The sequence below is a fragment of the Nelumbo nucifera genome, chromosome 1, assembly GCF_055504915.1.
Source record: "Nelumbo nucifera cultivar China Antique chromosome 1, China Antique-T2T, whole genome shotgun sequence".
NCBI lineage: Eukaryota > Viridiplantae > Streptophyta > Magnoliopsida > Proteales > Nelumbonaceae > Nelumbo > Nelumbo nucifera.
The window spans coordinates 53,382,501-53,393,300 of record NC_142649.1 but is presented as its reverse complement, the minus strand read 5'-3'; the positions used below and the strand labels follow the sequence as shown (position 1 = coordinate 53,393,300).

Genomic DNA, 10,800 nt, shown 5'->3' with positions numbered 1-10,800 from the left:
AAGAACCCAAACCAGTTAGCCCATTTCCCGAATTTACATTACCAACACCATGTTAATAGAGTAATGCTTTAAACCACTTGTTCAGCCAGAATGCGAATGATACTATTAATTTCCTGGTGCTTTTACAGAGAATCCATTGTCCTTGGCTTATACCAGCCAATCATGGCGTTAGATAATTGTAACCACATGATTTATCAGACCCTCACAGGTGACAGACACAAATGAGGGTCCACTAAAACCCTTACAGAACATTTCAGTAGGTTTGCCAAGCTCATGGTCCAGCAAAGAGAACACTGACCACTTTATCTTCAAGGTAGCTTACATCTCAAGCAAAAAATGAGAAAAAAAAAAGGCAGCTTAGACAGAAGTAGCCAAAGGGATTCACTTTAACATGGCAGCTCACTCGTCAAATTATGATAATCAATCTTAAGACTGGTTTCTTTCTCCAAAGTACAGAGGATTTAAATTAGATGTCCTGTCAACAACATTAAACCAGGTACTCTTTTTTTGGAGATCATCAATCCAAACACACTTTTCTCCAAGTATATCACCAAAGTGGGACCCATATGGATGACCCTTTTCCTGTGATGCTCAACACACCCCAGACACCCATCTCCAAAATAGAATAAGATCAAAAGAATTCAAAGTTTCAAACATATTTTTTCTTTTTGTTTTTGATAAATAACAAAGTTAAGTTGATCGGACCCCTAATCCATATGCGGTCAGTCCTCAGTCCTCAGTCCTCAGTTTAAATCAATCCAAATCACATCCCAGTTTTTACAACTCAACTCAACAAAGGACAATTCTTAAAATGTAGAGAGAGAGAGAGAATAAGATATATATAAATATAATGAAAGAAAAAGAGATGAAAGAGCTATTCCTTGTAAAACCCATTTGAGAGGACATACATAACACTAAACATACAAGGCCCAACTCTAACAAAACTTAAGCCTCTTGTTGTCTTTGGCCAGAGACTATATGGATTAGAGGAAGAATAAAAGAAGCAAAGAGAATGGCAAGAAGGTGGTGGTTATAAATGAGCGAATAGAAGAAGCTTTGGAGTCGTCTGTGCTAGGTATCGCCGGTCCTAAGCCCGGAGTTAGCCCTCCAACTCCACCATAAATTGGCGTATTTGTTCCTGGTGTCGCCGGTGTGGTCGCCGGTGTGTATGGGGTGTTTCCAGTGGGCGTGGTCGTTGTGGATGTGAGCGGCGACGTCCCTCCGGCACCGGCAGTGCTGCAAATTGGCGTTGTTCCATTAGTGATCAACCATTTGAAAATGAATATTGTATCTGGATGCAATAACTCTCAGTGCATCTTTTGGGCTCTAAACAAGCAAATCTATTGCAAATTTAGATGAAAACGGCATTTTTGTTAACATGGGTATTAGATAACCACTCAAAACTTCTGGGTGTCGTCATTAGTGACACTAGGATAGCTTACTCAGACAGCATACTTCAGAAGGCCAGTTTCTTTAGAAAAAAGGGGAATATAAACATGAATTTTAATAATCGTTTCTGTGAATGTGGGTGTAATAGAAAATCCATCTTGCGGTACTGGTTGCATTTCTTTTCAAGAAAAAAGAAAAGAAAGCAACAGCAGAAACAAGAACCATCATTTTCTTTTTCTTTTTCTTCTCTTCTGTTCACATGGTACAGAGACTGAGCCAGACTGGGACTGACCGAGAGAAGAAGAGACCAATTGTAAGGAGGAAAAAAAAAAACAGAAATGAAGAGCTTGAAAGAAAAAACCAGGACAACCACCCAACAAGAACAAGAATTTATTGCTCAAATAAATTGATGACGGAACCAAAAACCCATGAACATAGCTAAGAAAGAAGCTGAAAAAGAAGCAGAAGCTTTTTTTTTTTCTGGTAATCAAACAAAAGATGTTTTCATCTAATATTTAAAACAAATAAGTGCATACCTTGTTGAAGATGGGTACACACAAGATCCGTAGCCTACAATGCATCAAAAGAAAACAATTATTCATTTTAGTCCAGAGCTAAAACCGAGAGAGAGAGAGAGAGAGAGAGAGAGAGAGACTGACTGGGGTCGGTCATGGCAACGGTGGCAGTGCCAGCGAAGTCACAAGACCCAGGAGCCATGGCTTTGTGCTGGTAGTAACTATTGAAGGCGTAAGAGGCGTGAGCTTGAATTGTGTTGGGGAGATAACAAAGCCCAGAAGACTGTATGGGCGTACAGTCTGCTCCAGCTCCGCAAGCATAGTCCAACGCCGTCTGCAGCACGTCGGAACTCGCGTTGCTCCTCGCCACGCACCAGTTCGCCCCTTCCACTCCACCTCTTCCTCCCATTCCCATTATCGCCACCACCACCATCACCACCACCGCCACCTCCACCTCTGTTGCCATGTCTACTCGAAACACTACAAGCTACTTTGGCAAAGAGAGAGAAAAAGAGATTGGTAAAGGAAGAGAGAGAATGACAGAGAACGTGGGGTCTTTTCTTTCTTTCTCTTTCTTTCTTACTACTGCAATAAATAAGATGCTACAGCCCGACGAGGAAGTAGGGATTTGATTTTGGTCTGAAGGTTCGTTCCATCACCATCACCATCACTGCTTCGCCCTAGGCCCTGCCCTCCTCGATCCCAGTTCACAAACACACTTTTTCATGAGATAAAAACGGTTCTATGTTAATACTTAATATTTCTACCAAAACAAAAAAAAAAATGTCAGTTTGAGATCGGATCTGCTCCTCACACCATACTCACAGTGCATCATCCCATGAATGATAACAATCAATTGGTATCTGTTACTCAAGAGATAGGCTTCCATAGACAGCCTTTCCCAATCATACGTTGGGAATATCTTTACATGAAATAAAGCACATCAGTACGAAGATATTCTCAATGCAAGGCAGTAAAAGCTGCTCGAATGGGCTTTGCCCTAACCTGAACTTCTTACTTACAGAGCGCGTCTCACACCAACATCACAGTCCATTTCTCTCATCTTTATCTTTGGAGTTCTAGTGAGATCGCAAAGCTCGGCATTGTTGGCGAGGTTGGTTTATTTGTCCTAGGTGAGTCATTTCCCTTAGTTTTGTTTTGTTCATAATGTCTTGATAGTGAGTTTGGGGAAGAGAGGGGTCCGTCCTACTAGGCCGAGGAAGGGACCTTGCTTAAGACCAATGAGGTTCTCACAAGAGGGCCTCATCTTCCCATAGGGTTAAAGCACCATACAAGTTTGGTTCCACCGAGCTCTCTACCGAGAACATCTACGAGCTCGCTGCTCAATATAGGATTCCGAATTAGTTCGAATATACCCTTCCCCTTGGGCAGTACCCGTGGAAACACGAGGAAGATGAGGTTGCTATCTTCGAGGAAGCCCTGAAAGCGGGTCTTCGGTTCCCCCTTCATCCACTTATTCCTGAGGTGTTGAACTATTATAACATTAGCTTAGATCAGCTTTATCCCAACTCTATTAGGACCCTGGTTAGCATCATCTCCTTTTGTCACCACGTCGGCTTCGATCATGCTGAGTGAGTACTTAGCTGAGGAGAAGTTGATCTAGGTTGGGGCTAAGTCCTCTGGATAGATCGTCATCTAAGGCTTAGGCATTTCCCTTCTTTTTCTTCTTTACTCTCTCTCTCTCTCTCTTTTTAAGTTCAGCTCACCCTTAGATTTCTCGTGCAGGAAACATTTCGAGCATGGCAACTTCCGAGTTGTTCCAGGCCATGAAGAGGAAAAAGAGGAAGGTGGCTCACCAATAGGCACCTCAAGTCGTTGCTCCAAAAACTGCTACGCGAAATGTTACTGAAGTCGTGCTAGTAGTTGACCCAGTCAAGGGAGACCAGCCAAAAAGGACCTTGCTAGAGCCCGAGGTCGCCCGTACATTCAAGGAGCCCCTTTCACCACCTAAGATCGAGGTGACCGATGGTTTGAATGCCAAGACCAATCCCGAGGAGAGGCACACCATCATGGACTTCCGGACCGCCCTAGTGAAGAGCAAGGGGGTCGTCTTTCTCGAAGAGGCCACGAGACTTCGCAAGTCACGTCCCAGTGAGCTCAGTGGGAAGCTTATGCATTGCCTCATGGTGGTATGTCTCGACTCTCAACCTTCTCGTTGTATTCGTTCCAATCTCTATTCAGGACTTATTTCCCTTTTTCTCTTTTGTAGGCGAAACTTTGGCACACTCCTTGTTGGAGCAAGCTGAGGGAAATTTGGCCAGGGCCCAAGTTGCTGAGGAGGAAGCGGCTGAGTACAGGTCCCAAATTAAGCGGGATGTCCGTCTCATCGGTGACTTGAAGGACGAGCTTGTGGAGGAGCAGAGTCGCACAGGTCGAGAAGTTGACCAAGGAGCTTGGGCTCAAGGACCAAAAGTTGCAGGAGAAAGAAGTCGAGCTCACTGAGCAACAACCGAAGTTTCTTAGCGACGTCCATTCTACCGAGGTCCGTGTAGTTAAAGAGTTCAAGACTTTGCCTGACTTCTTAAAGGAAAGGGAGGAGTCCGGGTTTGACGCTTTTCGTTAGGGATTCAAATTGTGCCAAATGCTAGTAGCCTCAAAGTGCTTAGAGTTCAACCTCAGCAAATTAAAGTCCTCGGCGTGCACCAACAATATGATGGGTTAAGTCGATTAAGAGCCTAACACCGAGGAGGAGGAGGATGAGGTCGATGTGGTTGGTGACAGTGCAGGCGACAGATCTGATGCTATTGGGGAAGGTGCTGGTGTGGAGGGCGTGGGGGCATACGAGCCTCGGAATGTCTGACTTTCTTGCCTCTTTTCTTCAACCCTCATGTATATACATTTTATGTCGAGCCTCCGAGCTTAGCTTCCTTTAATTTTTTTTTTTTAGTAGCGATGTAGTCTTTTCTTCTTCTGTTTAATGGAGCCAACTTTTTGCACATCTTGTGTCTTTATCCTTTTTCCTTAGAAAGTAGGCTAAATCTTAGTAACGCAATCCAAGGTGTTGAGGTAACGAGGTGCACCAGTTGCTTAGATGCCAAAGCGACTAGAGTTATGATTTCGACTAAGTCAGAACGGTGTCGAGTCATCGAACTGCCGACGTATTCCGAGGTCAACATAGGGGGCCTTAGAGCTAAAAGCGGTTTGGCTTCCCCTTATGTACAACTTAGCCAAACTTCTCATAGTGTAGATCAGCTAGACCAAGTTGCTAGGGTGGGCGGTCTCATTTTTCATACTTAGTGAAATTTGTAGTCTTTTGCGGATGTAGCTCGAAACTTCCAAACTCTTCATAGATAATATCTCCTTAAGTTGTCAACGTTCCACGCACGGGGTACCTGCCTCCTCTCCAATGTTTCAAGCCCGTGCATACCCTCACCAATCACCTTGAAAACTCTATAGGGGCCTTCCCAGTTTGGACCTATTAACTTGGGCGTTATAATATTGAGCTTCTTGTTGTTGGTATGTCGTAGTTTGGATATAGGCTAAGTCACGGACTTCTTCCACTAGGTCGAGGTTGGTCCATAGATCGTCCTCGTTAACCTCTTCATCATACGTCCTAAACCACAAGATCGACACCTCAACTTTTGTGAAAGTACAAAAGTACAAGTACTTGGAAAGGAAGTGTGAAAGTACAACTTTTGTGTAGCATTTCCTACAGACGATGCCAATTGATGGTGTGCGGTTTGGTAGCTCCCTACTGGAGGATAGCTCGGACGTCGCACTAGATAGGTTTCTTGGTCGAGCAGTAAGGAAAGAGAGAAAAGATTAGAGTACTTGAGCTACTTTACCCAGTGTGGGCACTTTGATGCGTAAGTTAGCGAACTAGAGTTTTTTGAGAACTAGAAAGTAAGAGAGAGCTAGAGAGCTTGAGTGCTAAATCGCGCATACGGGATCTTTGGCTTGTTTGGTTCGGAGGTGGACTTCGTGTAAGCAAGTAATGTTTATCCAATCCCGCCCGAAGCGGGCAGGGTGATATCCAACTCTTCCAACGTGGCATCGTGATCCTAGGGAATTTGGAGGTGATAGTCCGCTTAAGGGGGAGGTTGCTCGACACGTCAGGCAAGTTGCTAACTAGAGTCAGGTCAGATCGGTGGAAGCAGGTAAGCTCTTACACCGACCTAAGGTCTTGCCTAGCTATTTGCAGTTCAGCCTACCAGGGTGGTACCGAGCTCATCGATGCAGTTGTGAAGTGTACGAGGTGCTCCTAGGGTTTACTTACATGGTGCCAAGGTGTCATTCCGTTGTTCTGCAATGCTACGTGTCGTGATATCATGGGGGACCAAATTACCCCTCATTAGGAACATCTTCCCATGAATAACAACACAAATACGGGAGATGTTCCCAACCAACTTTATGTCTATAAGACTTTCATCTCTCCTCATTAATTCATCATTAACTTTCTCTTTTCTTTCTCATTCACTCCTTTGATTATCTCTCTTCTTTAATCATTTCATTAACTCTCTCTCCTTTCCACTAATTCTCTCTCTCAATTACTCCAATAAATTGCTTAAAATTCATTTACTCCTTTTCCTTTTTGTGTAGGGGTGATCATTTCAGTCCGGCCTGAGCTTGAGTCCACATCAGGCCCACACATTTCAAGCCTAGCATGGTTTAACCTAACCCATAAACAAATTACAAATAATAATTTAAAATCTAGTTAATAAAAATATCATAAATAGTTAAATCACATAAAAATAATGTGTGTGTGTGTGAGAGTTCTAAGACATAGGTCCCACACTTTCCATCATTAACTTATTTTAGCATATTTTTATAAGCCTCTTCCATTATTAGCCTATTATATTTCAAAGAGAGAATTTTACTCTCATCCAAATTTCATTTATTTATTTTATATTCAAAAAATTATTATTTGAAACCTTATAAGTAAAAGTAATAAAAATATTAAGTTTTAGCAAGCTTTTACAACAATTATTAAAACTTAAAAAATTAATAAAAATTAATAGGTGACAAATTAAAAACTAAAATACATTTGAATTCTATTTAAAAATAATTAATATTAATAGGATAGTTAAAATTAATAATAAAAATAAAAAAATATTATAAGTAATAAAATAAAACCATTTTCCTTTAATATAAAAATTATCAAAATAAATTAAAGTAATAAAACTAACAATTGCCCAATTAGAAAGGTCATAAGACTCCTTATACTTAGGGATGATCATTTATAACTTAGCCCAATCTAGCTAGACCTACAAATTTCTGGGCTCAAACAATTATTTTTTTTCTAAGCTAGACCTAACTCATATATGCACCAAGCCCATACATAATGCGACCAATAGGGTTATGAATGAATCAGATTAAGATCAGATTCAATTGCATCCACATCCACATCAACATTCAATTATGAAATCTCAAGATCAACATATGCATTTGATTATTATATCGGATTTGGGTTTAATCTACAACCATCTTATTGTGTTTAAAATGACCAAAAAATAAAAAAGTTTAAAAAATCTAATTATTTTTAAATTATATATATAAAATAAATTTATATAAAAATAAAATATTAAATTTGTCAATTATAAACTTTATATAATTATACATAACATCTATATGTATACATAAGTATACTACATATATACATAAAGCAATATTTTTATTAGACTTGGATTTTAGTTAAATCGAATGGGGTTAAATCTGCATATATATGATTATTAATTAGATGCAAGTTCCAACATCTAAATCTTGGATAATTAGATTTGGAGTTGAATCGGGTATCGGATTTCCAAAGTCCATTGATAATCGGTAGGGTAAACTCAAGCTAGAGGTTATATACATATATGTTTAGATAACAAATTTTATATTAATACATAGATAGAAAAATTTATATATTTTTTGTATAATAGACTAAAATTAAATAAAAATTTTAATTTGTAAAAAGTTCATAGTTTTATAATTAACATAGGCAAACTTGTCCCTATCCTAGGCCTAGACAAATATTATTACGCTTAGGGTATGGGCCAAGCAACCTTAAAAACTATTAATACGCTATCAAAATTAATTGGTTAATTTGAACCTTAATAACTAAAATTAATAAAATAAATTACTAAAGTTGAATACTAAATTTAGCAAGTTTTTATTTAGCAACTATTAAAAATCAAGAAATTAATAAAAATTAGTAGTTTATGAATTAAAAACTAAATTAAATTTGAATTCTATTTAAAAATAACTAAACCATTTGCATTCCATATAAAAATTATAAAACTCCTGCTTAGAGATGATCATTTATAACTTAACCTAACGTGGCTAGATCTATAAATTTCCTAGCTCAGACAACTATTTTCTTCTAAGCTAGCTATAGCTTGGATTTGTACCAAGCCCACACATAATGCGGGCAATAGGGTAGTAAATAGATTGGGTTTAGATCGAATCTAGTTGCATCCACATCCTATTATGAAATCTCTAGATTGGCATTCACATCCAATTATTCTACCACGATAGGGGTCGGAGCCGGTTCGGAGATTTATATGTAGACCCCATCCCTGCCCCATCCCCGGTCCGGGGCAAAAAAAAACTCCTCGAACCCAATCCGTCCCCATGTATGATCGGAGAAAATCCGCCCCGTTCGGGGCGGGTCGGATCGAAGACTCGGGTTTGTGGGTAAAATTTCCATCCCTACTATTGGCTAATGGCTACACCGCTATACGCCTGACATCTTTTTGGTTAAATGACCGTACTATTATCATATTTCGGAATCCTGAGTCCCTGAACGAGAACGAGGACGAGGACGCGCGTGACCTAACTGCACGGTTTGCACAGACGAAAAACAATAGCAAGACTCCTGAAGCTAATTTTTGAATTTTTATTATATTTTGACATCGACATAAATCCTCCGATCCCAACACTACGGTCAAATTTGACGCGTCTAATTAACAATTGTCCAGAAATGAACATTCTCATAGATCGAGAGATGTGCCAAATACCGTGTGGGGTTCGTTTCAAAATCTGTACAGGAACTTAGATTCTAGTCCGCTCATCATGACATGTCACGTCATGATTGCACAATATAATAGGAGTCTCGCGGGTGGTATCCGAGGCAACTGCTTGCGGGGAAAACAATTTTCAATTCCGAATTTGAGGCGTGGTGTTTGGAAAATGATTTTTTTTTCGCTTCCATTTTGGAAAATGAAATTGGTTTTGCGCATTTTGGGGAGAAGTTTGGAGGATTATTAGTGAGAACTCCATGATTGTTGATTGATCATTTCTATGACTTTTCATGTTCAAATCATGTTCCGAATATGCCACGTCAGCAACATTAACCTAGAACGCTCCCTGATCTCTTAGAGCGTGCCTCCCACCAACTTCACAGCATAACATTTTCCTATCAATGACAATATAAATATGGGAGATGTTTTCGATGCACAATCGACAGTGCTTTGAGATTGGTGTGAGACGCATTCTTTGAAGAGTAAATTCGGATTCTCTTGATTGGTATCGGATATCGCATTGGAGAATTTGGACATGTGTATGATACATTTTTGGAAACGTATGGATATAGACGAAAAATATGAAAATAAATGAATACATTAAAGGAATACATACAAATTCCACAAATATATTGATAATACTAAATTTAAGATCATATAAATGCATATAAAATTTATATTTTAATGGTGTATATGAAAAAATATATTACAATTAATATATCAGGATGCCTAGATATCATATAATTTTATTTATAATGCATCAATCAAGACTCCAAGACACTAAATACATGTACATATTATATTTTAATTATTGTGTCACTTATTTTTTTATTTTACTATTTTAATTTTTTAACATTAACAAAAAATCAACTAAATATTAAATTCTCAAATGCAAATTAAAATACCAATTAATAATTCACAAAAATATAATATTAACTTAAAGTGTATCAAATTTGTTAAAATTTCTAAGATACATATCCTATACAAATTCATAGTTTTTAATTACTAAAATAATTATTCCATTGTTAATATTTTTATTTCTATAAATAATTTGAAATAAAAAAATCAATTTTTGAAATAAATGTATATTAGTGGATTTGATAAATTCAATTTAATATTATATTTTTCAATATTTTGTAAACAATATTTTTATTTTTTATAAATAATAAATATATTGTTATTAATTATTAATGTAAATTAAAATATTAATTAATAATTTTTATAAATATATAAAACTTTAAAATGCATATCATGATCAATTTAAATATTAAAATAATTATTTTACTTTTAATATTTTATTTGTATAATTTTATTGATATTAAAAATCATTTTTTTATATAAATATGGACTTGATAGATTATTTGTTCTATTAATTTATAAAATACTATTTTTGAATATTATTGCTTGGAATAGTTAGAATTGTTAAATATAAACACGTCTTTTTTGTTTAAATTGTATGTTGACACAAAAGCATAATAAAATTTATTTGATTCTATGTAATAAGAAAGATAAAGCCTAGCTTAATGGTTTAGAGTGTGGCGAAAGATAGCGTCAAATGACTTGGGTTCGAATTGGCATAGTTGCATTTTTTATGAAGTAGAGACGGTTGTATCGTGTCGATATTTAAGTCCTTGCATAACACCATATGCAATGTGCACAAGTGTAATGAGTCCATATCACCTGCACTTGAAATAGTATGGCAATTCTAGATGATGATAATGATAGTAATAATGTATACAAAAGTTTTTATAACCTTTATGTATTTTTTATTTTTGTTTTTATATTGTTTTATTTTTATTATTAATTAGATGCATATCGTAAAATCCAAATATTTTTTTTTTGCTTTTGGTAAATTGTAAAATCCAAATTTGATTGCATAAACACATCATCCAAATATGTGATAATCGGGTCGAGTTGTGAAGTTTCAAGTACTA

At 37.4% G+C, this 10,800-nt stretch overlaps 1 protein-coding gene across 1 annotated transcript; it reads right to left on the bottom strand.

The window, feature by feature from the left end:
- Positions 1-814: 814 nt before the first annotated feature.
- LOC104590207 (PLASMODESMATA CALLOSE-BINDING PROTEIN 2) lies at positions 815-2,628 on the bottom strand. The gene is made up of 3 exons (XM_010248776.3): positions 2,049-2,628; positions 1,926-1,959; positions 815-1,236 (listed from the first exon to the last, which is right to left on the bottom strand). Exons 1-3 carry the CDS (start codon positions 2,368-2,370, stop codon positions 984-986), a joined length of 609 nt encoding a protein of 202 aa, XP_010247078.1. The 5' UTR covers positions 2,371-2,628; the 3' UTR covers positions 815-983.
- Between the last annotated feature and the right edge of the window lie 8,172 nt (positions 2,629-10,800).

Bases quoted from the DNA above. Each gene is read 5' to 3' on its own strand.
- LOC104590207 (XM_010248776.3), bottom strand. From the start codon at position 2,370: ATGGCAACAGAGGTGGAGGTGGCGGTGGTGGTGATGGTGGTGGTGGCG. The intron at 1,960-2,048 runs GTCAGTCTCTCT...GATGCATTGTAG, and splicing joins CGTTGCCATGACCGACCCCA to GCTACGGATCTTGTGTGTAC. The intron at 1,237-1,925 runs GTATGCACTTAT...GCCAATTTGCAG, and splicing joins GTGTACCCATCTTCAACAAG to CACTGCCGGTGCCGGAGGGA.